The following is a 27,567-nucleotide window of genomic DNA, read 5'->3' as shown; positions in this document are numbered from 1 at the left end:
CCAGATCTACCATTTTCCAGCAAAACCTCCGAAGCTATCACAGTCGGAAGGTCCAGCCCTTAGCATTCCGAGAAGGAGACCTAGCGCTCCGGCTGATCCAACGGACAGCCAGACAGCATAAACTGTCATCTCCATGGGAGGGTCCCTTCATCGTGAGCAAGGCGGTAGGCAACGATTCCTACTATCTCATAGATACCCAAGAGGTTAAGAAAAACAAGGCGAACAAAACTGACGAGGAGACTAAACGTCTTCTCCCATTTTATACTTGAGAGCAGGAATGTATGTATCCCTTGTACTCCTTTTGTAAGCTATGAAAAAGCAAGCGCCAAGAGCGCCGATTTCGACAAGTTTTTCGCGTACTCTACTTTGTTTTCGCCGATTGGCTAACACCCTCTCATGCGGCCGGTCAGTACCATGATCCGGTTTCCCGACAGCCGGCTTCCGATCCAGCTACAGACCGCAACCCGGCTGTCCGGCTGGCGGGAGTAAGTGCTTAGGGAGCCGGCACGCGAAAGACGGCTAAGGGAAAGAGTGAAGGCGAATTGACTCTTGCACAACTCTTTATAAAAGTGCCGGATTGCCGAACTCGGCTCGTTCGACTGAAATACTATCGGCCTCACCCAGCGGCACGCTCTTGATCCGGCGACGGACCGCAAGTCGGACGTGCGATCGGCAAGGGCAAAGCCAAAGAGTGGGGCGGATGGGAAAAAGCGAACAAGCCGGAAGAAAGCAAGCCGGCACACACATGATTAACAAACACATTAAAGTGCGCCTTAATAAAAGGATAATAATATTCATACGTATGCACCCGGCATTCCGGGGATTTAACAAACTGTTTGGCAAAAGCAATGCTACAGGCAGGTACATCTAAGCGTCGGCTGGATCAGGGCCAGCCGGAGGAGCATTTGCAGTGCCGGCCGCCGGGTTCGCCTCAGGTGTGTCCTCCGCCTCATCATCTTCCGCCTCCTCATCCTCGTCATCAGACGGCGGGTTCGGATCCTTGATGAAGACGCCCTTGTCGACGAAGTCGGCAATGGCACAGGCTCGGGCAAGCTGGGCGGTCTTGGTTTCCGCCGGGAGCTTGTCCTCCACGTCGGCCCGCCGGTACTCCAGCTGGTCGAGGCTGACCTCGTTGTACCAGGAGAGCACGAAGGAAAGAGCCATGTCGGCTCCAACACGCGCGGCGGACTCCTTCCAGTCGAGGAAGCAGTCGGGCGCCTTGTCGAGCCAGGCGATGAGGTTGGCGAGGTCCTTTGGCAGCGTCTCCGTTGGCCATAGCAGCTGGATCAGCTCTTCCGCCGCCTTCCGGAGCTCCCAGCCGAGCATCATAATCAGCGCGACGCGGGCAGCCATGGACGCCAGATAGTCTTCCATGGAGAAGCAGTCGGAGCTCCCCTCGCCGGTTGCCCGCCTCCGGGCATCTCGCGCCTCCCCGACTGCCGCTAGTGCCGCCGCCTGCGCCTCAGGGAAGGCCGCTGCAAAGAAGAAGCATGTTAAAAACCCCTCGAAGTCGGGAAAAGACAGAAAAATGCAAAATTTCGAAGTCTAAAAAAGAAGACTGGTGGCAGCCGGCAAGAACCGACTGCCCCCAGCCTGAAGATGGAGATTTCAAAGTCTAAAAAAGAAGACTGGCGGCAGTCGGCAAGAACCGACTGCCCCCAGCCTGAAGATGGAGATTTCGAAGTCTAAAAAAGTAAGACTGGCGGCAGCCGGCAAGAACCGACTGCCCCCAGCCTGAAGATGGAGATTTCGAAGTCTAAAAAGTAAGACTGGCGGCAGCCGGAAAGAACCGACTGCCCCCAACCTGAAGATGGAGATTTCGAAGTCTAAAAAGTAAGACTGGCGGCAGCCGGCAAGAACCGACTGCCCCCAGCCTGAAGATGGAGATTTTGAAGTCTAAAAAGGAAGACTGGCGGCAGCCGGCAAGAACCGACTGCCCCCATCCTGAAGATGGAGATATCGAAAAATAAGAGTTTCAGCTGCCGGTTGCCAACCTAAGCCGGCAGCCGACAGCCGAAAGCCGGCAAAGGGAAAGGAAGAAAAAGGTAAAGACTCAGCCGCCAAGCCGCGATCGAGCGCACTAATCTCCTCCACCCACCGCTTGGCGGTGGCCGACAGCTCGTTGAACTTGGAGGTCACCTCTTGGCGAAGCGCCAGGCGCTGCTGGTCCACCTCCTCCAGCCGCTTGCACAGGCCCTCCACCTTCTCCTCCTCGACCTGTTTGAGGGTGACGAGTTCTTTGAGGTGGTTGGCCTCAAGCCGGCGTAGCCGCACCAGCTCCCCCTTGGCCTCCTTCGCCTTGGCGACAGTAGCCCAGCCCGCCTCCTCGCTTTCGGCGCATTGGGCGCGGGCGGCCCGAAGATCCGCCTCCAGCTGCGGGACCCGGGCGGCGACAGCTGCAAGTCGGCAAAAGAAGCCATCAGCCGGATGAAACAAGAGAAAAAGAAAGCAAAGTCAAAAGGCAGAAAAGTTTTACCCTTGGCAGCCTCCAGCTCGCGAGCCATGCCGGCGCGCTCAATCTTGGCCTTGTGATAGCTGGCCACGAGCTGGTTGTACAAGACGGTCCGCCGCTCCGAGACCATCTGAGAAAAGCCTGGAAGATTAGTGTCTGGGAGAAACCCGGACCGGCTCCAAGCAGCCGGCCCACGCCTCGGAGGGCTACCAGGATAATAGCAAAATTGCGAAAAATAACAGAAAGATAAAACATCTACCTTGTCGGCCTCCTCCAGCCGCGCCAGGTGGGCGTCGGTCTCGACGGCTTTGGTCTTGAGGTGGGAGCAGAAGCCGGAGAAGAACATGTTCATGGGCGCCAAGCCTGGACGCCCATCCCGGATGGACACCTCGCAGGCATCCGCCTGGTGCCATGCCTTCTCCATTGTGCCGGCTGAGCCGAGGCTGGAGTCGGAGGCGGACACCACGTTCAGCAGTCGGGCGCCCTTGGCCACATGAAGACCTTGAGGCGGCTCCGCCGGGCCCTCCGTCCTCACCAACGCCCGAGCATCGGCGTCGCCCGAGCGCGCCAGCTCATCCCTCGCCGGCTCCTCCCTGGCCGGCTCCTCCCTCGTCGGCTCCGAAGACGGAGGCGGCGCGGTTGAAGCACCCGGCCCGGTCGGGACCGCAGACCCCGGCGCCTGCAACGCCTCGTCCGAGCTTGCATCCAGCACGACGATGTCGGGCGTGGCTCCGCCGGCTCCGGCTGCACGGCCCCGCCATCGCTGGCCCCGCCGGGTGCACCCCTGCCGGCTCCGGCCATAGGCTCCAGAAGTCGAGCGCGGCGCGGAAAAAGATCATCAAGAGTGGGCTGGCCAGAGCGGCGAGCCGGCTCACCTTGAGCGCCAGAGCCGGGCGCGGTAGGAGAAGGTGCAGCTGAAGAAGACACCCCCGCGGAAGGAGGCGTAACCACAGGCGGCACGATGATGGGTGGCGTACGCGCACGCGGAACAGGCGGCACGACGCGGGAAGCCGGCCGAGAGCCGCCGCCCTTGGAGAATTTTATAGCAGCCCTAATCGGCCAAACAAGAAAAGATAAGCAAAAAAGGAAGGAAAGAAAAGGAATCAAACAACGAGTAAGGGAAACTCACCCGGCCGTCTCCGGAACCTTCTTGGGTCCCAGCCGGCACTGCTTCTTCAACTTCGCCTCCAGCGCAGCCGTGGACCGCTCGCTGGCCCGCTTCTTCCCCTTGGGCACAGACGAGGAAGTCGCCAAGGTGGAAGGCGGCCTCGCGGCCAGAGGCACCGCTCAAATCGGCGAGGCGGCGGACGACGCCGGCTCGTCCTCCTCCTGCTCTGGAGAAGGGGGCGGGTTGTGCTCTCCCTGGCCGCCTTGGTCGGCCGCCTCCGGCAGGTCGTCGTCGCCGGCTTGGTCAGCCGGATCGACGTGGTCAGCCGTCCAGAGCTTCTGCGCCAGGTCGCCGTCCTCAACCCCCTGGCGGTCGAAGAGCTGCAGACAAATAAAGACTGTAAGGAAAAAGTCGGCCACGCAGCCGCAAGCTGGAACCCGGCCAATACACAAAGACTCACCAGCTCCGGCGGCGCCGCCCGGCTGTAGGGCTCCATCCCCCAGTTCCAGTTCTCAGGAATTTTCGCCGACGAGATGAAGTTCACCCGCCGAGCGACCCGAGCCTTGGTGAGCTCCACCCTGGATGTCCGGGTCGGATCGAACCGGCCGGACATGTGCCCAATCTTATGGGCGCATGCCTGCAGAGGCAACACCCGGCGGTCGGCGTAGGTGCAGAGGAGATCCTCGGCGCACAGCCGGCCCTCCATGACACAACCCTGCAGGAAGTCCCAAAGAAGGTTCACCTCTGCGTACGGGTCCGCCGACTTGGCGTTGTGGCCCCAGTTGATCCGGCCGACTGGCGGCGCCGGGTTGTACTCCGGCAGGTTGAGCCGGTCGAATACCGGGTTGTCGCTCCGCACGTAGAAGAAGGACATCTGCCATTTCTTCACCGAGTCCACAGTAGGGATCTTCGGGAAGGGTGTGCCCGTGCGGGAGTAGATGGAGGCGGCGCCACAGGCCCGCAACTGGCCGTCTGTGGTCTGCGTCTTCAGGAAGAAGAGCCGGCTCCAGAAATCGATATCCGGCCACAAGCCGGCGTAGCCCTCCATGAAGGCCACATAGCAGCTCAACAAGACGCAGGCGTTGGCCGGCAGGTGGTGCGGCTGCAGGCCAAAGAAGTCGAGGAAGCGGCGAAAGAAGGGCGAAGCCGGCAGGCCCAGCCCCCGATCGAAGTGCGCTCCGAAGACCACACGTTTGCCGGGCTCCGGGGCCGGCTCTACCTCGTCGCCGGGTGCCCGCGTGATCACCCCCGGCGGGATCCGGCGAAGGCGCACGAGGCGCTCGATGTCATCCTCCTTCATGTACGAGCCCTCCCAAGATCCGCTCGGAGGGGCCATCACCGTAGAGGAAGAAGAAGAAGACCACGAGAGTGCAAATGGCGAGGAAGAACCACGAGACGGCGGCGACGACGGTGGCGGAGAGCGTACCGTCGAGACGCGAGGACCCGTGGCGACTGTTCGGCGTGCGGATGACTGCGGAACGGCGGAGGAGCATGGCCGCGTTTGTTCACCGAGGTTCGCCAGGAGGTCGCCGGAGGAGTCGCGGTGGCGTGAAAGAGCTTGCTTGAGCAGGAGAGAGAAGGCTTGGGCGCGGGAGCGAAGTGGGCGAAGTGGCCGCTTTGGTACTGCCCCAGGGCATTTATAGCCTCCTGCCGCGCACGATGCGCCACCACGTGGCGATCGTGGGCCACGATCGAAAATTAACTGCGCCGTAACTTCCCCCACTACCGGTGCGGTTAGTGGAAACGGCCACACCGCGTCGCCCACGACCACAAAGGATCCGGAGGGGACGACGACGTGACCAGATGAAACGCCCGCTGCAGTGAAGTCAGAAGCCATCAAGTCGGGCGTAGGGCCCGAGGCGGCGGAGACTCTGGCGCGCCCCAGCCGCAGCCGGACGTTTTCCTCCAACCCGGCCTAAAATCTTTTCGAGCAAGGCGGAACAGCCTCCAGCGCTTGGAATATTGAAATCCGCATAACGAAGCGGCGTCCGGCTTGAGAGCAGTCGGACGAAGCAAGCCGGAAGAGGGCGCAGTCGGCTGAACGAAAATTCTCAGCCGGCCCCTTGGGTGCTGCTCAAAGAATAATCCGCAAGATCAGAGATTAAGGGTCAGGAAAACCTGCCCAGGTCCTTCTTTACGCAGGACCTTGCCAGCTTCAGGGGCTAATGTCGGGGGGAAGACCCCGGGTAGGGAAAAGGACTGAGAACAACCGGCTCAAGTCCTGTCGGCCCGCGGCAAAGGCCAGCTGAGGAGCAGCCGGCTGGAGCCGTGGCCGGCTGCCTTGGGAGCCGGCTGGTTCAAAGTCCACGCTGGCCTGGCCGCAGCCGACTGCGCTGTGGCTGGGCTGGCTTGAACTTACCATATCTGGCTTGGTTTGTTTCTCCCTGACATGGTCCAGGTTGGTGAGGCTTGCAGGAGAAGGAACTGGAAAGGTAGTCCGGCTCCTAAAGTCCACGATGATCTCACCTTCCGTAAAGGGCGGGGCATTGTAGAGCAACAGTGTCTCCGCCGGACAGGGCATCATGGCGCCGTACGGCCACAGGTCATGATGGCGATAGGGACACCTCCTCTCCATACCGCTGACTTCGGCACGCGACAAGATAGGGCTTCCACGCCCAAAGGCTCCTGACAACGGTGATGTCTACGCACGCTTCTATTCCTGTAGACAGTGTTGGGCCTCCAAGAGCAGAGGTTTGTAGAACATCAGCAAGTTTCCCTTAAGTGAATCACCCAAGGTTTATCAAACTCAGGGAGGAAGAGGTCAAAGATATCCCTCTCAAGCAACCCTGCAATCACGATACAAGAAGTCTCTTGTGTCCCCAACACACCTAATACACTTGTCAGATGTATAGGTGCACTAGTTCGGCGAAGAGATAGTGAAATACAAGTAATATGGATGGATATGAGTGGTAATAGCAATCTGAAATAAATATGGCAGCGAGTAAACATGCAACAGAACAGTAAATAAACGGAGATTCGATGCTTAGAAACAAGGCCTAGGGATCATACTATCTACTAGTGGACACTCTCAACATTGATCACATAACTGAAACTACTCTACACTCTCTTGTTGGATAACAAACACCATTCATTGTGTAGGGCTACAAGAGCACCTCAATGCCGGAGTTAACAAGCTCCACAACATTCGATGTTCATATTTAAGTAACCTTAGAGTGCATGATAGACCAACGCAATTTAGACCGAGTACTAACATAGCATACACACTGTCAACAATAGCTATGAAAGGGGGAATAGATCACATCGATACTATCATAGTAATAGTTAACTTCATAATCTACAAGAGATCACAATCATAGCATAAACCAAGTACTACATGATGCACACACGGTCAACATTACATCATGGAGGAGGAATAGACTACTTTAATAACATCACTAGAGTAGCACATAGATGATATTCAACTAGATCACAAAGAGAGAGAGAGATGAACCACATAGCTACGGTAGAGCCCTCAGCCCCGGGGGAGAACTACTCCCTCCTCATCATGGGAGACAGCGATGGCGACGAAGATGGCGGTGATGTCGATGGAGATGACTCCGGGGGCAATTCCCCGTCCTGGCAGGGTGCCGGAATAGAGACTTCTGTCCCCCGAATTGGAGTTTCGCGATGGCGGCGGCTCTGGAAGGTTTTCTAGTGTTTCGTCAATCCGTGTCGAAGATTTAGGTCACGACGACTTATATAGGCGAAGAAACGGAGTCGGAAGGGGTCTGGGGGGTCCACACACCAGGGGGGCGCGCCCCCCTCTGGCTGCGCCGCCATCATGTGTGGGGCCCCAGGGCTCCCCTCTGGTCCCTCTCTGGCTCTCTGGAAGCTTCCGTGAAATATAAGATACTGGGCTTTGATTTCGTCCAATTCCGAGAATATTTCCTTACTAGGATTTCTGAAGCCAAAAACAGCAGAAAACAGGAACTGGCACTTCGGCATCTTGTCGGTAGGTTAGTTCCGGAAAATGCATAATAATGACATAAAGTGTGTATAAAACATGTGTGTATCATCAGAAAAGTAGCATGTAACATAAGAAATTATAGATACGTTGGAGACGTATTGATGAGGTCTAAGACCCCGTGTGTGGCCCAATCTCGCGGATTGACTTCGAAACCAAGGGGAGAGATGGGAGAACGCGAGGAACACGAAGAACACGACGAACACGAGGAACTCCGAGACTCACGCACGCACACCAACCCGATACACCCGATGCTTACCTCCGTGGCTCGATGGACCACGCCAATAGAATCTCCGAGGAAGAGGCCGTGGCAGAATTCCCGGAGAGAGATTGGGGTTGGAGAGGAAGAGCTTGGTGAGGGAGAGAGAGTAACTTGTACTAGAATCTCACTCAACAAGATCAAAGTCAACAACCAAGGTGCCTTGATTACAGAGGGATGATACCCAAGGGAGACTAAGCTCAAAGGTAGGTTTGAGTTCAAAACAAGTCTAAAGAGCTAAGGAGGGGTCCAGGCTACTTATATAGTCACACATGGCCAGCAAGGGCGAACAGGTACGCGAATGGATGAGTTAAGGCAGTTTGGTGGGTCATTCCCGTCAGATCCGGTTTGGGTCCGGTCTGACCGGGCCTGTGACCGGGCTGTCCGGTCATGGGTCCGGTCGACCGGGCGCAAACCGGGAATCTGCGAAGAATCCGGTCCTGGGTCCGGTCGTCGTCCGGTACGAGGGAGCTGGCCCGGTTTGCGCCCGGTTGACCGGGCCTGTGACCGGGGCGTCCGGTCGTGGGTCCGGTCTGACCGGGTCCTGGACCGGCCAGCGTCCGTCTCTTCCTTGGAGCGCTTCGAGCGACGTCGGCTTCGGCTTCATGATCATCTCCATGTCCAGTTGCTTCTCTCCCTCCCTTGACCTTGGCTTGTCCTCCTCTCCGGGGTCTTGATGCGCCTTGTACCTAATGACACATAGCACGTCGGCATGAGGTAGCAATCCATCCAAAGGGGTACCAAGATCAAGTGTGGTGAGAAGCGAGTTCACCTCATCATGTAGAGCTTTGACTCGGGCTCGTGTCATCGGTCCACTTGGGGGACTTGTTGGTCTTGGTGTAGCGACGTCGGTGAGCGGGGCTACATCATCTCCCCCCCCCCTTGGGAAAGAGTCGCCCTCGACTCTTGTTCCTCCTCACCGACGGTGTAGTCCATGACGATTGTCCCATGTTGTAGTAGCGGGATAAAGTCGCGGTCGAAGAAGAGCTTGGGGAAAAACAACTTGCAAATGGAAAGCTTGTGGGTGCCAATTTTGTGATCGGCGAACAAGAGGCTCTCAATCAAATATGAAGCATCAAGTCGTTTCTCCAAGAGGCATTTGGCAAAAATGGGAACCAAAAGAGTGTCGATGTATCCAAAATTTGGTGGGGCAAAAGTTTGTGCATGTAAAAGTTTGGTTTGTAAAGTGTCAAAAATGTGATGTGTAGCATTGTCCCACACAAATGGAACAATCAAAAGGCAAGTATCGGTGGCAAAATTTTGGGTAAAATTGTTATGTGCAATGGCAAAGAGATGGAAACTTCTAGCTTGGCAAAGTATGGTTGGCGTGAGCCAAGTATGGGTATCCTCAAGTGTCGAAGAATCCATTTCAATTGCCAAAGGTGAAATAAGAAATCCAAAGAAGAGCAACTTTATGAGTGACATGTGGCACAAGATGCATAAGGTGTCTCTCACATGTATGACATGGTCCTTGAGATTCTTGGAGTGTATGATGATAACATCAAGACATACAACAACAATTGTGCCACCAAGATGTGTCAAGATATGTTGCATAAGAGGCAAAATAGGAGACGAGGCATTGGTCCAAACCGGAAGCTCGACAAGACAAGCCGGAAACACACGAGGGAGAAGGCGTTTGGGAACATACCCTTTGGCGTGAATCCCATGGGTTGGATCATGTATCTCGTCCGTGTTGGGGTAGCTCTCAATTGCGCGTTTCGTGAGCTCATGCTCCGTAGCGGTGGAAGTTGTCATTCGGGTACCTATACACACAAAAGAGAAAACAAAAAGCGTGTGTGCATGGTAGAGGAACACATCATCCATCATGATGTTCCATGTCTTGTGCACATCACCATTAGTGTCAATCAAGATAGTATGAAATGCATGGCGATGGTGCATATGGCAAGAAGGTGCATTCATGGCATGTGGTAACTCATGATCATCAAAAATAGAGAAGGCTATGGGGGCCATCTCATGGACAGCATTTTTGCATACCAAGCATAAGAAAGAGCAATTGTTCACAATCTTGGATGCAAGGATCATGGAGTAGTGCAAACATTTTGGGCAAAGCATGTTCAACATGTTATCATTGTTGTCGACAACCCTATGTAAAGAGCAAGTGTTCATCAAGGGTGTCACAACACAAGCATGATCATAATCATTATCATTGCAAGCAAGCGGGGAAAATGTGAAGCTCTCATAGCATGGCATGGTCATGGTATCACAAGCAATCAATTTCACATGATCAACAATGTTATCAAGCAAAGCATCGCATGGGAAAGTGAAAGTAGCATGTGACGTATCAAATGTATCATCAAGATCATGCATGCACTCATAAGTCATCATGTCCACTAGTGGGACCATGGCATCATCAACACCTATGTTGTTACCTTTGTAGGCCGACTCATTTGAAGTAGGTGTTGTAGAAGTAGGAGGATCCATGTGGTCGACATGTCCATCTTGGAGCAAGCATGGTGAGATATCATCATCTTCATGCACCATGTACATCGTCTCCATGAGCGGGAACTCGTCCTCCGTGGAACATAGTGCAACATAAGAAGACACAAACGAGGGAGAGGTTAATGTGTTAGCAAATGCGATGTCCTCCATGGACCTATCATCTACCTCTCTCAACTCACTTTGTGTATCACTCATGTCCTCCAAACGGAAGCACTCAAACTCACATATGGGGTGGGAGTCACTCAACTCACTATCACTCTCACTCAAGTGGGCTAGGTGGCTCTCATGCTCACATGGGATTGGTACCAACTCATCAATGAAGCATGGGGGAGTAGGCTCGACTTCCTCATCTCCATGCGCCTCCTTGGTTGAAGGGAAATTCCCATGCTCAACCATCTCAACTCCATGCGCCTCCATAGGTGAAGGGAGAATCCCATGGTCACCATGCTCAACTCCATCGCCTCCCAAGTCATCCTCAAGCGGTGGCGCCGTAGTGCTGATGAGAGCTAGGCTCGGCTCAATGTCACCCTTGAGTTCACCTTGGCGATCTTCATCTTGAAGTGTTGGCGCAATAGGCATCTTGGGGACTTGTGCTTGTAGCTTGTCGAAGTAGAGCGTCTTGGCACTTGGCGTTATGCATTGCCATGCCACGTGACCCTTGGCCTTGCACACCTCACATAGGAGATTGGGACATTCCCGTGGAGGGTGGCCTTGTTGCTTGCACTTGTAGCATCGGAGTCCATAGGCACGTGACGAGGTAGAGGCCATTGTGGTGGTGGCACAAGAGGTGGAAGTCGTCTTATGAGGAAGGTATGCGCGATGTGCACTTGCCATCCTTGGAGTGGTAGGCACCCTATCATGGTGTTTGTCGCCTTCATGTCGAGGCTCTCGTCTTCGTGCATCATCACCATGGCTTGAGTGGTGTCGTCGAAGACTCGTGGAAGATGTTGGTCGGTGGAGATCATGAAGTGGCTTGTGGCGGCGAAGCTCATGTGGTGACGTATGTCGATGACGGTCCTTGCCATGCCTAGATGATGGCTCATGCGACTTGGCATGTTGCTTGCGGTGCCTTGTGGAGCTTGGAGAAGAGTGTCGATGACGCTCATGATGGGGACGCTCTTGATGCTCCAAATGGTGTACTTGAAGTCGGCGATCTTGTGCATAAGCACTCTCATGGTGGTGGCTTGTGGAGCGCGGAGAAATGTGTCGATGGCGCTCATGATGGGGACGCTCTTGATGATCCATATGATGGTGCCCTCGTGGAGGTCCTCCATCTCCATATGTAGCTCCATTGGCCAAGTAGGGGTATGTAGGAGCACCGATCTTGCTCATGGTGGAGTCGAGGTGAGGCTCCTTCACGGTGTCGATGTCGTAGATGTGGCTTTGCTCCACCATGTCGTCCATGAGTGGTGAGCCATTGTCGATGTAGAGCTCGTCGATGTCGTCCTCAAGGTGGTGCTCCACCATGTCATCCATGCTTGAGGAGCCATTGTCGATGTAGAGCTCCTCGATGTTGGTCATGTCGGTGATGCTCGTGGAGCCATAGTCGGTGTCGAGCTCCACATGTTCCTCCACATCCGCGGTGCTTGAGGAGGTATCCTCCTCGAAGTGCTCCGTGTACTCCTTCGTATCTTCTTTGTCGCTATACATGTTAGCATGACAAGATCTATATGGTGTATGTTAGTGGAAGAACACTACCTCGCACTCTTACCAAGGTAAGATAGTATTGAGGCAATCAACCAAGCCGAAAGCAAGATCAAGTGTATCGGGGACACACGCAAAACCACACGCAAAAGCTAGCAAATATGGTGTTAGGCGAGTGTTGTGGAAAGCCAAAAGACAAATCCAAGATCGAGTATGTTGTTAAAAGTGGGTGAGGTCCAAAAATCCAAATGTCAAAGCGATGATCACTATAAACACGGAAAGATATGGAACGCACACACGAGATGAACGGGGTTAGTGCGACCAAGGAATGAGCGGAAAAGTGTAAGAAGCCCTTAAGCAAGGGTGCTCGGTGTCACACTAACACAAGAAGAGATCAAAGCTTTGGTTGCAACGGAGAGACAACAAGATTTACACGCGGCCTCTCTTCTCATATCTCTCTTTTGCTTAAAAGCTTTTTCTCTTTTGTATATGGTGGCACTTGCACTCTTTTGTATCTATGGTGGCACTTTGTACACTTTTGTATGTATGATGGCACTTGCACTCTTTTTTTGTGTGCTTTTCTTTCTTTTTCACGCTCTATGTTAGCGTTAGCTCACTTTTGCTATTTTGCCACACGAGTTTTGCTTAGAAGCTTGACTCCACACTACACACACACCTCACAATCGGGGCCACGTGCAATGTCTCGCAACACTCGATAAGCAATGCTCGATAGGATAGATCGCAAAAGAAGAGGGGTTACAAGGGGAATGCAAATTATACCTAAGATGTTAGGCGGTGATGAACACACAACTTGCGATGAAGGTGGTGGTGTCAAGAGTACGGTTGCAAGTCCGAGGTGCCGAGGATGTCATCGCTTGCTTCGTAGCTGCGGATTAGTTGTACAAACAAGGCACTCAAACCGGAACAAGCAAACACAAGTTAGCGGAAGAAAATGGTCAAAGTAGCTTGGCGGTGGTGGCAGTGGTAAGCCGGTGGTGGGTGGTGTCGATGCCCTTGCGGTTGCGGCGGAGGTTATGGGGCCGCGGTGATGTTTTCCGGTGGTTTGGGGAGGGTGGCGGTGCTTGCCGGCGGCGGAGAGGGTGGCGGTGGTTCGCGGAGGTGGTGGTGGAGGTGGCGCCCGGTTGGCGCCCGGTTGACCAGGCCCTGGACCGGCCTGCCTAGTCTACAGCCCGGTTGACCGGGTTCTGGCCCGGTTGGCGCCCGGTTGGCGCCGGCCCGGCGCCCGGCTGACCGGCCTCGGCGCTGGCTGTCCGGTCACTGGCCCGGTTGGCGCCCGGTCGACCGGATTTCGCGGGGCACAGTTTTTCTCTCTCCTGTTCTTGAGCGAAATCAAGCCAAATCGACCAAAACGAAGGGAAACGATGGAATTGGGGGCTAAAAGTTGGGGAGATAGTAGATCAAGCACTCCAACACCAAATCCATGGACCAAAACCACTCAAAACGCAACGAAATCGCAGATCGGTCAAGAGGCAATTTAGGGCTATTTTTTGGGGATTTTTGGGGAAAATTTTCTAGGAACGAAATCGGGTGGGTGGAGGGTCAAATCCGCGGTAACCAAGAGCTGCTGATACCATATGATGAGGTCTAAGACCCCGTGTGTGGCCCAATCTCGCGGATTGACTTCGAAACCAAGGGGAGAGATGGGAGAACGCGAGGAACACGAAGAACACGACGAACACGAGGAACTCCGGGACTCACGCACGCACACCAACCCGATACACCCGATGCTTACCTCCGTGGCTCGATGGACCACGCCAATAGAATCTCCGAGGAAGAGGCCGTGGCAGAATTCCCGGAGATAGATTGGGGTTGGGGAGGAAGAGCTTGGTGAGGGAGAGAGAGTAACTTGTACTAGAATCTCACTCAACAAGATCAAAGTCAACAACCAAGGTGCCTTGATTACAGAGGGATGATACCCAAGGGAGACTAAGCTCAAAGGTAGGTTTGAGTTCAAAACAAGTCTAAAGAGCTAAGGAGGGGTCCAGGCTACTTATATAGTCACACATGGCCAGCAAGGGCGAACAGGTACGCGAATGGATAAGTTAAGGCAGTTTGGTGGGTCATTCCCGTCAGATCCGGTTTGGGTCCGGTCGGCGGCTCGTGGACCGGGCTATCCGGTCATGGGTCCTGGCTGGCCGGGCTGTGACAGGCTGTCCGGTCATGGGTCCTGGTCGACCGGCGCAAACCGAATCTGCGAAGAATCCGGTCCTGGGTCCGGTCGTCGTCCCGTACGAGGGAGCTGGCGGTTTGCGCCCGGTTGACCGGGCTCGTGGATCAAGGGCGTCCGGTCGTGGGTCCGGTCTGACCGGGTCCTGGACCAGCCAGCGTCCGTCTCTTCCTTGGAGCGCTTCGAGCGACGTCGGCTTCGGCTTCATGATCATCTCCATGTCCAGTTGCTTCTCTCCCTCCCTTGACCTTGGCTTGTCCTCCTCTCCGGGGTCTTGATGCGCCTTGTACCTAATGACACATAGCACGTCGGCATGAGGTAGCAATCCATCCAAAGGGGTACCAAGATCAAGGGTGGTGAGAAGTGAGTTCACCTCATCATGTAGAGCTTTGACTCGGGCTCGTGTCATCGGTCCACTTGGGGGACTTGTTGGTCTTGGTGTAGCGACGTCGGTGAGCGGGGCTACATCACATATCAGCATCCCCAAGCTTAGTTCCTACTCGTCCTCGAGTAGGTAAACGATAACAAAGATAATTTCTTAAGTGACATGCTATCATAATCTTGATCATACTATTGTAAGCACATGAGATGAATGAAGTGATTCAAAGCAATGGCAAAGACAATGATTAAACAACTGAATCATATAGCAAAGACTTTTCATGAATAGTACTTTCAAGACAAGCATCAATAAGTCTTGCATAAGAGTTAACTCATAAAGCAATAGATTCATAGTAGAAAGTTTTGAAACAACACAAAGGAAGATATAAGTTTCAGCGGTTGCTTTCAATTTCAACATGTTTATCTCATGGATAATTGTCAATACAAAGTAATATGATGAATGCAAATATGCAAGTATGTAAGAATCAATGTACAGTTGACAAAAGTGTTTGCTTCAAAGGTGGAAGGAAATGGGTAAACTGACTCAACATAAAAGTAAAAGATTGGCCCTTCGAAGAGGGAAGCATGGATTGCTATATTTGTGCTAGAGCTTTTATTTTGAAAACAAGAAACAATTTTGTCAACGGTAGTAATAAAGCATATGTGTTATGTATAAGATATCCTATAAGTTGCAAGCCTCATGCATAGTATACCAATAGTGCCAGCACCTTGTCCTAATTAGCTTGGATTTTCATGGATTATCATTGCATAACATATGTTTTAACCAAGTATCACAAATGGGTACCTCTATGCCGCCTGTATAAAGGTCTAAGGAGAAAGCTCGCATTGGATTTCTCGCTTTTGATTATTCTCAACTTAGACATCCATACCGGGACAACATAGACAACAGATAATGGAATCCTCTTTAATGCATAAGCATTCAACAACAGATAATATTCTCATAAGAGATTGAGGATTGTTGTCCAAACTGAAACTTCCACCATGGATCATGGCTTTAGTTAGCGGCCCAATGTTCTTCTCTAACAATATGCATGCTCAAACCATTCAACTCATGATAAATCACCCTTACTTCAGACAAGACGAACATGCATAGCAACTCACATGATATTCAACAATGGTGTAATAGTTGATGGCGTCCCCAGGAACATGGTTATCGCTCAACAAGCAACATATAAGAAATAAGATACATAAGTACATATTCAATACCACAATAGTTTTTAAGCTATTTTTCCCATGAGCTATATATTGCAAAGAAAAGGAATGAAATTTTAAAGGTAGCACTCAAGCAATTTACTTTGGAATGGCAGAGAAATACCATGTAGTAAGTAGATATGGTGGACACAAATGGCATAGTTTTTGGCTCAAGGATTTGGATGCACGAGAAGTAATCCCTCTCAATACAAGGCTTAGGCTAGCAAGGTTATTTGAAGCAAACACAAGTATGAACCGGTACAACAAAACTTACATAAGAACATATTGCAAGCATTATAAGACTCTACACTGTCTTCCTTGTTGTTCCAACCCTCACCAGAAAATATCTAGACTTTAGAGAGACCAATCATGCAAACCAAATTTTAACAAGCTCTATGTAGTTCTTCATTAATAGGTGCAAAGCATATGATGCAAGAGCTTAAACATGATCTATATGAGCACAACAATTGCCAAGTATCAAATTATTCAAGACATTATACCAATCTACCACATGTAGCATTTTCTGTTTCCAACCATATAACAATGAACGAAGCAGTTGCAACCTTCACCATGAACATTAAAAGTAAAGCTAAGAACACATGTGTTCATATGAACAAACGGAGCGTGTCTCTCTCCCACATAAGCATGAATTTATTCAAACACAAACAAAAACAAGAACATAAAGACGCTCCAAGTAAAGCACATAAGATGTGATGGAATAAAAATATAGTTTCACTAGAGGTGACCTGATAAGTTGTCGATGAAGAAGGGGATGCCTTGGGCATCCCCAAGCTTAGATGCTTGAGTCTTCTTGAAATATGCAGGGATGAACCACGGGGGCATCCCCAAGCTTAGACTTTTCACTCTTCTTGATCCTATTGTATCATCCTCCTCTCTTGACCCTTGAAAACTTCCTCCACACCAAACTCGAAACAAAATCATTAGAGGGTTAGTGCATAATCAAAAATTCACATGTTCAGAGGTGACACTATCATTCTTAACACTTCTGGACATTGCACAAAGCTACTGAAAGTCAATGGAACAAAGAAATCCATCCAACATAGCAAAAGAGGCAATGCGAAATAAAAGGCAGAATCTGTCAAAACAGAACAATCCGTAAAGACGAATTTTTTCGGGGCACTAAACTTGCTCAGATGAGAAAACTCCAAACTAATGAAAGTTGCGTACGTATCTGAGGATCACTCACGTAAATTGGCAGATTTTTCTGAGTTACCTACAGAGAACCCTGCCCAAATTCGTGACAACAAGAAATCTGTTTCTGCGCAGAAATCCAAATCTAGTATCAATCTCCTATTAGAGACTTCACTTGGCACAACAATGCAATAAAATAAAGATAAGGAGAGGTTGCTACAGTAGTAACAACTTCCAAGACACAACAAACTGTAGCAAAATAAACACATGGGTTATCTCCCAAGAAGTGCTTTCTTTATAGCCATTAAGATGGGCTCAGTAATTTTAATGATGCACTCGCAAGAAATAAGAGTTGAAGCAAAAGAGAGCATCAAAAAGCAAATTCAAAACAAATTTAAGCCTAACCAACTTCCTATGAAAAGGAATCTTGTACACAAATGAATTCATGAAGAACAAAGTGACAAGCATAGGAAGATAAAACACGAGTAACTTCAAGATTCTCAACATAAAGAGGGGAAACTTAATATTATTAAGATGCATATAACCATGTTTCCCTCTCTCATAATAACTTTCAGTAGCATCATTGATGAAATCCACAATATACCCATCACTTAAAACATTCTTATCATGGTTCATATGCATAAAAGTGTCATTAATTTTGGCATTAGAAGAGTTCTTCTCATTAATAGTAATTGGAGCAGGATCATTATCAAGAATTTGAACATGGTAAACAAGTTGCATACTAAGGGAATTGTTTTTGGCAATCCAATCATAATGATGACAAGTTTCATAAGGATAATTATAACCTATATCATAGAATTCTTTATAATAATCATCAAAGATTGGAGGCATAGTGTCATCATAAGAAATAGAATAGTTATCTTTCACAGTATGTTCATCTGTGACCATACCATCATTGTTACTAGAAGGAGATATATCAAATATATAATGATCAGTAGCAAAAAGGATTTTCAAACACCTCATCCCCAAGCTTAGAGCTTTCTATATCATTATGGAAGGAAGCATGGATAGTACTGATACTATGGCAATTATTAACATCATCATTTTCAGAATTAGTTTCCCAGAGATTTTCAATATCAAAAGTAGTGTGCTCTTTCAAATCATGATCACTAATGTAGGTAAAGGGCATAGGAAGATCATTGTACTCAGATTCATTATCATAATAATCATTAGGAGCAACATACTTACGGTTACCTATCGTTATCTCATACACGCGGGGATATGTTGTTACCTCTTTCCTTTTATTCCCCTTCTTCTTCTTCTTCGTTCCCTTCTTCTTCTTCTTCTTCTTCTTCTTCTTCTTCTTCTTCTTCTTCTTCTCATTCTCCTCGTTCCCTTCTTTAGGAGGGAGAGGCTTGATGGGAGGCTCCTCCACATAACCTAATTTATTTCCAGAAACAATAGAAGAAACTTGGGAGGATTCCTCCTTTTCATTAATAAGTTCAAAACACACAGCGGTCCTATCATATTTTGGCAAAGTGTCATCTTCTAAAATATTTTGTATGTAAGAATTTGTATGGCAATTATTAATGCAATAAGAAAGACACCCATGCAGGACATCATCAATATCAAGATCACTCATATGTAACAAAGAGATTTTTATTGATAACTCTTCACACCACAAAAATAAAGTAAGTTCATCATGCTGATTAGGAGTAATTTCATCATCACAATACAAATTTGCAGCACTCATGGGGTTCGAATTATCATTGGAGGAGCATTGAAAATTAAAATGACCCACTTTATGGCAAAGTTCACAAATAAAAGGATAAATGGCACAAACTTTTTTACCAAGATCATCTAGAGCCCTAGACCACTTTCTAGTTTTTTCATTAATATGATGGATACAATATTCATCTTCAATTTGATTAATTCCACAAGGTCTATGCATTCCACAAAAATTAACATGCTTATAGGAAATAACATTCTTAGGAGTTTGAGCATGTTTATTGCAATCATTAACAACAATTTCATCCTTCATGCAAGCATCTTTAAAAGGTTCATGATACTTATCAAAATTCTTCTTAGGCAATTCAAAATGAGAGGCAAAAGATTTATAAAGATTTGCAACAACTTGAGAGTCAAGACCATAAGTAGCACTCATATTTCGAATTTTATCGGTATCCATAAAAGTTTTAATGCATTCATAATCATAATTTATACCTGACTCTTTACCTTTGTCGCTCTCCCAATCTTCAGCGTTCTCCTCAATCCGATCAAGAAGATCCCATCTAGCTTCAACCTCCTTGCTTGTGAAAGATCCCTCCAAACAGGCATCTAGATAGTCCTTGTCGTGTCCTGAAAGCCTTGCATAAAAATTATTAATAATAACATTATGGGGAGCTCATGAATGTGACATTTGAGCATTAGTGACTTCAATCTCACCCATGCTTGGGAAATACTCTCTCCATCACGAGGATAAAAGTTATAAATGTAATTTCTATCATTATGCACTTCATGAGGAGGATAAAATTTAGAATAAAAGAGAGGTACAATTTCCTCCCAACCAAGAGAATGACTATTCTTCAGCAATTTATACCAATGCACCGCTTTACCAGACAGCGAAATAGAGAATAGTTTCTTCTTCACTTCATCCAGAGAGATACATGCACACTTGAATAACCCGCATAATTCATGCAAAAACAGTAAATGATCTCCAGGATGGACAGTTCCATCCCCTTCATAGTGGTTATCCATAACACGTTCAATAATTTTCATGGGTATCTTGAAAGCAGTACTTGCAGTAGGTGGATTTAAAATATCACAAGTATCATTAGAGTTATCGCATATGGGAGATAAAGTATTATCAAAGCAAATTTTCTCCCCTAAAGATGGGAAGCTAAAAAGATTATAAAACTAGCTTCCCCAAGCTTAGACTTCTCCATAGCATTAGCAGTAATTGCGTTCATACTAATAACATTGCTACTAGCATACAAATGAGTTTCCATAGGTTTTTTAATTTTCGCATCAAATAATTCATGTCTTAACTCAGGAAAAAGATTAAAAAGCTCACTAATTTTGTTGTTGTTTTCCATTATGCCTAACTAGTGATAAACAAGAAACAAAAAGATGCAATTGCAGGATCTAAAGGAAATAGCTTCGAGCACTCACACACCAGCAACAATGCTAGGAAATAGCTTAGTAGTCGGAGGATGTGAATACCTTTTACCTTACTGACTGCCTACAACTGGTGCGTGGTTGACGAGGGAGGAAATATCCGTGGTGAAGCTTTTCGGTCCCCGACAACGGCGCCAGAAGATAGCTTGATGTCTACTCACACTTCTTTTCCTGTAGACAGTGTTGGGCCTCCAAGAGCAGAGGTTTGTAGAACAGCAGCAAGTTTTCCCTTAAGTGGATCACCCAAGGTTTATCGAACTCAGGGAGGAAGAGGTCAAAGATATCCCTCTCAAGCAACAATGCGATCACAATGCAAGAAGTCTCTTGTGTCCCCAACACACCTAATAGACTTGTCAGATGTATAGGTGCACTAGTTCGGTGAAGAGATAGTAAAATGCAAGTAATATGGATGTATATGAGTGGTAATAGCAATCTGAAATAAATATGGCAGCGAGTAAACATGCAGTGGAACAGTAAACAAACGGTGACAACGGCACCAGAAAATGCTTGCTGGCGTGCAGTTGACGCGGGAGATAGGAATCTTTGTGGTATGACTTTTCTATTCAGGAACAAGGCCTAGGGATCATACTTTCACTAGTGGACACTCTCAACATTGATCACATAATAAAACCACTCTACACTCTCTTGTTGGATGATGAACACCATTAATTGTGTAGGGCTACAAGAGCACCTCAATGCCGGAGTTAACAAGCTCCACAACATTCGATGTTCATATTTAAGTAACCTTAGAGTGCATGATAGACCAACGCAATTATACCAAGTACTAACATAGCATGCACACTGTCGCCATCATACTATGAAAGGAGGAATAGATCACATCAATACCATCATAGTAATAGTTAACTTCATAATCTACAAGAGATCACAATCATAAACTACGCCAAGTACTACATGATGCACACACTGTCACCATTACATCATGGAGGAGGAATAGAGTACTTTAATAACATCACTAGAGTAGCACATAGATTAATAGTGATACAAGCTCATCATATGAATCTCAATCATGTAAGGCAGCTCATGAGATCATTGTATTGAAGTACATGGGAGAGAGATTAACCACATAGCTACCGGTACAGCCCTTAGCCTCGATGGAGAACTACTCCCTCCTCATGGGAGACAGCAGCGGTGATGAAGATGGCGGTGATGCCGATGGAGATGCCTTCCGGGGGCACTTCCCCGTCCCGGCGGCGTGCCGGAACAGAGACTCCTATCCCCCAGATCTTGGCTTCGCGATGGCGGCGGCTCTGGAAGGTTTCTCGTACCGTGGCTTATTCGTATCGAAGATTTAGGTCAGGGAGGCTTTTATAAGCGAAGAGGCGGCGTCGGAGGGGTTACGGAGCCGCCACACAATAGGGGGGCGCGGCCCCCCTCTTGGCCGCGCCGGGCACACGTGTGGGCCCCCTGTGGCTCTCCCCTGGTCCCTCTCGGGTGTTCTGGAAGCTTCGTGGAATTATGAGATGCTGGGCGTTGATTTCGTCCAATTCCGAGAATATTTCCTTACTAGGATTTCTGAAACCAAAAACAGCAGAAAACAAGAACTGGCACTTCGGCATCTCGTCAATAGGTTAGTTCCGGAAAACGCATAAAATCATCATAAAGTGTGAACAAAACATGTAGGTATTGTCATAAAACAAGCATGGAACATAAGAAATTATCGATACGTTGGAGACGTATCAGCATCCCCAAGCTTAGTTCCTACTCGTCCCGAGTAGGTAAATGATAACAAAGATAATTTCTGAAGTGACATGCTACCAACATGATCTTAATCATACTATTGTAAAGCATATGAGATGAATGCAGCGATTCAAAGCAATGATAAAGATAATGATTAAACAACTGAATCATATAGCAAAAACTTTTCATGAATAGTACTTTCAAGACAAGCATCAATAAGTCTTGCATAAGAGTTAACTCATAAAGCAATAGACTCAAAGTAAAGGCATTGAAGCAACACAAAGGAAGATTAAGTTTCAGCAGTTGCTTTCAATGTGTAACATGTATATCTCATGGATAATTGTCAACATAAAGTAATATGATGAATGCAAATATGCAAGTATGTAAGAATCAATGCACAGTTAACACAAGTGTTTGCTTTTAAGATAAAAGGAAGTAGGTAAACTGACTCAACATAAAAGTAAAAGAATGGCCCTTCGAAGAGGGAAGCATTGATTGCTATATTTGTGCTAGAGCTTTTATTTTGAAAACATAAAGTGAGCATAAAAGTAAAGTTTTGAGAGGTGTTTGTTGTTGTCAACGAATGGTAGTGGGCACTCTAACCCCCTTGCCAGACAGACTTTCAAAGAGCGGCTCCCATGAAACATTTTTATTTTTGGGTGGCACTCCTTCCAACCTTGCTTTCACAAACCATGGCTAACCGAATCCTCGGGTGCCTGCCAACAATCTCATACCATGAAGGAGTGCCTTTTTTATTTTAGTTTTATTTAGATGACACTCCTCCCCACCTTTGCTTTCTCAAGCCATGGCCAACCGAATCCTCGGGTGCCGTCCAACAATCACATACCATGGAGGAGTGTCTATTTTGTAAAATTATGAAGGTTAATTAATTTGGGACTGGGAATCCCATTGCCAGCTCTTTTTGCAAAATTATTGGATAAGCGGATGAAGCCACTAGTCCATTGGTGAAAGTTGCCCAACAAGATTGAAAGATAAACACCACATACTTCCTCATGAGCTATAAAACATTGACACAAATAAGAGATGATAAATTTTGAAGTGTTTAAATATAGCACTCAAGCAATTTACTTCGGAATGGCAGAGAAATACCATGTAGTAGGTAGGTGTGGTGGACACAAATAGCATAGTTTTTGGCTCAAGGATTTGGATGCACGAGAAGTATTCCCTCTCAATACAAGGCTTAGGCTAGCAAGGTTATTTGAAGCAAACACAAGTATGAACGATGCAAAGAAAACTCACATAAAAACATATTGCAAGTATTATAAGACTCTACACTGTCTTCCTTGTTGTTCAAACCCTTACTAGACAATATCTAGACCTTAGAGAGACCAATCATGCAAACCAAATTTTAGAAAGATCTATGTATTTCTTCACTAATGGGTGCAAAGTATATGATGCAAGAGCTTAAACATGATCTATATGAGCACAACAATTGCCAAGTATCAAGTTATTCAAGACATCATACCAATTACCACATGTAGCATTTTCTGTTTCCAACCATATAACAATGAACGAAGCAGTTTCAACCTTCGCCATGAACATTAAAAGCTAAGAACACATGTGTTCATATGAACCAGCGGAGCGTGTCTCTCTCCCACACAAGGATGAACTTATTCAAACAAAACAAAAATAAAAACAAACAGACGCTCCAAGTAAAGCACATAAGATGTGATGGAATAAAAATATAGTTTCACTAGAGGAAACTGATAAAGTTGTCGATGAAGAAGGGGATGCCTTGGGCATCTGATGACCCACAAGTATAGGGGATCGCAGCAGTCTTCGCGGGTAGTAAAACCCAATTTATTGATTCGACACAAGGGGAGACAAAGAATACTTGAAAGCCTTAACAGCGGAGTTGTCAATTCAGCTGCACCTGGAAACAGACTTGCTTGCAAGAGTTTATCAGTAGTAACAGTTTTATAGCAGTAGCAGTAGTGAAATAACAGCAGCAGAGTAACAGAAACAACAGTAGTAATTATAGTAAACAGCAGGATTAAAATACTGTAGGCACGGGGACGGATAACGGGCGTTGCATGGATGAGAGAAACTCATGTAACAATCAAAGCAGGGCATTTGCAGATAATAATAAAACGGTGTCCAAGTACAAAGCAATCAATAGGCATGTGTTCCATATATAGTCGTACGTGCTCGCAATGAGAAACTTGCACAACATCTTTTGTCCTACCAGCCGATGGCAGCCGGGCCTCTAGGGAATCTACTGGATATTAAGGTACTCCTTTTAATAGAGTACCGGAGCAAAGCATTAACACTCTGTGAACACATGTGATCCTCACATCACTACCATCCCCTCCGGTTGTCCCGATTTCTGTCACTTCGGGGCCATTGGTTCCGGACAGCGACATGTGTATACAACTTGCAGGTAAGATCATAAAACAATGCATATCATGATGAAACAATAACATGTTCAGATCTGAGATCATGGCACTCGGGCCCTAGTGACAAGCATTAAGCATAACAAGTTGCAACAATATCATCAAAGTACCAATTACGGACACTAGGCACTATGCTCTAACAATCTTATGCTATTACATGACCAATCTCATCCAATCCCTACCATCCCCTTCAGCCTACAGCGGGGGAATTACTCACACATGGATGGGGGAAACATTGCTGGTCGATGGACAGGCGTCAGTGGTGATGATGGCGATGATCTCCTCCAATTCCCCGTCCCGGCGGAGTGCTAGAACGGAGACTTCTGGCCCCCGAGACGGAGTTTCGCGATGTGGCGGTGTTCTGGAGGGTTTCTGGCGACTTCGACTTCTTGGTCGCGATTTTTAGATCGAAACCCCTTAAGTAGTCCAGAGGAGGGCGTCGGAGGCCGGCCGAGGGGGCCACACGCTAGGGCCGCGCGCCCCCCTCCTAGGCCGCGCGCCCCCCCTCCTGGGCCGCGCCGCCCTATGGTGTGGGGCCCTGGGGCCTCCACCTAGCTTGCCCTTCTGGCTCCGTGAGTCTTCTGGAAAAATAAGACCTTTCGCATAAATTCCGAGGATTTTCCTGAAAGTTGGATTTCTGCACAAAAATGAGACACTGAACAGCTTCGCTGAAAAACAGCGTTAGTCCGCGTTAGTTGTATTCAAAACACACAAATTAGAGGCAAAACAATATCAAAAGTGTTCGGGAAAGTAGATACGTTTTGGACGTATCAACTCCCCCCAAGCTTAGCTTATTGCTTGTCCTCAAGCAATTCAGTTAACAACTGAGTGATAAAAGAACTTTCACGAACACATTTGTTCATATGATGTAAATATTCTCATGCTATGGCTAACACTTAGGCAGTTCATAATAAGATACATGCAAATAAGATCATCTAATAGCTATGTCAATCATGGAAAGGTACCAACAATCAATAATAAGCATCATGAATCATGTCTATAAGCAGGATTGCAATGTTCATAAAAGAGTATGATAAAGTGGTATCTCGCTTGCCCATGTTTGATCAGCAAAACATAAATGCTCAGGCACCTCTGAAGTTCATAGAAAGACTAGAAGTAGTGATTGTCAAAGATAAAAGCATCAAAGTTGTACCGCAATCAATCATTTTTTGAGAAAAGCATATTATACTAAGAATGACAATTGTGCTCTCAAGAAAGTGCTCAAAGAAAGGATGGAGACACAACATAAAAGTAAAAGATTGACCCTTCGCAGAGGGAAGCAGGGATTAACATGCGCTAGAGCTTTTCATTTTTAAAACAGGAGTAAAATTATTTTGAGAGGTGTTTGTTGTTGTCAACAAATGGTAATGGGTACACCAACTACCTCGCCAACCGGACTTTCAAGAGCGGCTCCCATGAAGGACGTTATCTCTACCAGCAAGGTAGATCATCCCTCTTCTCTTTTGTTTACACACGTATTTTAGTTTTATTATGAGTGACACTCCCCCCAACCTTTGCTTACACAAGCCATGGCTAACCGAATCCTCGGGTGCCTTCCATCAATCACATACCATGGAGGAGTATCTATTTGCAAAATTAAGTTGCTTACTGATGAATCAGAGCAAAACATGTGAAGAGAATTATTAATGAAGTTTGATTAATCGGGGCTGGGAACCCCATTGCAAGCTCTTTTTGCAAAATTATTGGATAAGCGGATGTGCCACTAGTCCATAATGAAAGTCCGTCAAGAGTAAATGACAAGGTTGAAAGTTAAACACCACATACTTCCTCATGAGCTATGAAACATTAACACAAATTGAGAAGCATTTTGAAGGTTTTAAAGGTAGCGCATGAGAATTTACTTGGAATGGTTTGAAATGCCATGCATAGGTATTTATGGTGGACACTTTGGAACAACTTGGTTTTCAGGGGTTTGGAAGCACGAGCAGTGTTCCCGCTCAGTACAAGTGAAGGCTAGCAAAAGACTAGGGAGCGACAAATCAAGAGAGCAGTAACTGTCATAATCATGCTTGCGGCAAAATAAATTAACGGAGGCATAAAAGTGATACAAAAACTCTGAAGCAATGTAAATCATAGAGGCTTAATTGACTTTTGTTCAGTCATATGCATGCGTGAGCATGTGCCAAGTTAATTCAAATGAATTATTCAGAGGAGGATACCACAATATCATACCTACTTATGACTAAAACAATGCAAGCAAACATCCATGACATGCTACTCATATTAATAAATTGGAGCTAAACATGAGAGATCATGAACTACTAGACTTTCTCAAATGACATATACCTCACATGAACCAACTAAGCATGCTCACATGGATGAGTATATGTACAAAAATGAAAACAAATAGAGTTCATACCAACCTCTCACCACAATCCAATTGTCGTAGATCATCATTATTGCCTTTCACTTGTGTAGCTTGGATAATATGAAATGAAAACCACGCTCCAGCCACCGAAGACCATTGAACTCATAATGAACTTTACAAACCAAAGAAGAACAGCAAATATTTTTGGAGTTTTCGAATTTGAGAACAAGAACAAAAGGAAACAAGCAAACAAAGCAAAATCTTTTTGGATTTTCTTATAGCAAACCAACAATAGCAAATAAAGCAAAATAAATGCAAGAAACCAAAATAAACAAATGGTGAAGAGAAACAACAGAAATATTTTTGGTCTTTTTGTGTTTTGGGAAAGAAACAAAGCAAAAACAAGAAATGGCAAACTAGAAAAGTCACATAAACACAAAGCAGCAGAAATTCGTCAAACTTGACAGCAGTACAGTACTCGATTTTTAAGGAATTCTTCCACTGCTCAAATCGAAAAGTGTTCAACTAATGAAAGTTAGATAACAACCTGGGGAACATGCACAAAAATTGGCTTCGTACAATATCGTTCTGGCTATTTTTGAGAATTTTTTCGGTAACATTCCAGAATTTGTTTTCAGGCAGCACTTCCCGAAATATCATCTCCCTCTCATTAGAAAACCACTCAAACAAACTAAAAAAGTATATACGAGTATCCAGCAACCACAATATGCAAAGAATGAGTGATGCCGGTATACCTCCCCCCAAGCTTAGGCTTTTGGCCTAAGTGGAGTTCAATCCCATGGTGCCCATGAAGAAGCACCTCCGTAGTACGAAGATGGATCATATTCCGGGTATGTGCTAGAAGAAGCACCCGGATACGTGACGGTGTAGTCGTAGGAGGGCTCGGCGTCCTCGGAGTCATGCTGCTGGTGGAAGCCTTGTATCTTAATTTTCTCCTCCACCTCCTCCTTGGAGCGTGACCATGGTTCCCTGTCAATACTGAACAAATCTGGCTGGGGAAAAGGAATTTCCTTCTCATCCCCGTCAGCAAACAACATTCTATAGACCAAATTATCTAAAGTGGAATCAGCGGTGACAAATTGATGGCGCTTCATAGCAGCAATATCAAGCCTTATGGGGGTTAATTGTACATCAGCAGGGTCAAGAGGAA

The 27,567-nt window shown here is 47.3% G+C and overlaps 1 protein-coding gene across 1 annotated transcript in view; it reads right to left on the bottom strand.

Moving 5' to 3' along the window:
• Positions 1-5,475: 5,475 nt before the first annotated feature.
• LOC127303837 (uncharacterized) overlaps positions 5,476-27,567 on the bottom strand; it is a 44,097-nt gene continuing 22,005 nt past the window's right edge. Inside the window, exon 4 of the mRNA XM_051334543.2 lies at positions 5,476-5,630. Coding sequence (XP_051190503.2) covers positions 5,476-5,630 — 155 coding nt within the window. The remainder of the gene's footprint in view (positions 5,631-27,567) is intronic.

Source organism: Lolium perenne, chromosome 7 (assembly GCF_019359855.2).
Source record: "Lolium perenne isolate Kyuss_39 chromosome 7, Kyuss_2.0, whole genome shotgun sequence".
Lineage (NCBI taxonomy): Eukaryota > Viridiplantae > Streptophyta > Magnoliopsida > Poales > Poaceae > Lolium > Lolium perenne.
The sequence above is the reverse complement of the archived record's forward strand: the minus strand, read 5'-3'. Positions and strand labels throughout refer to the sequence as shown.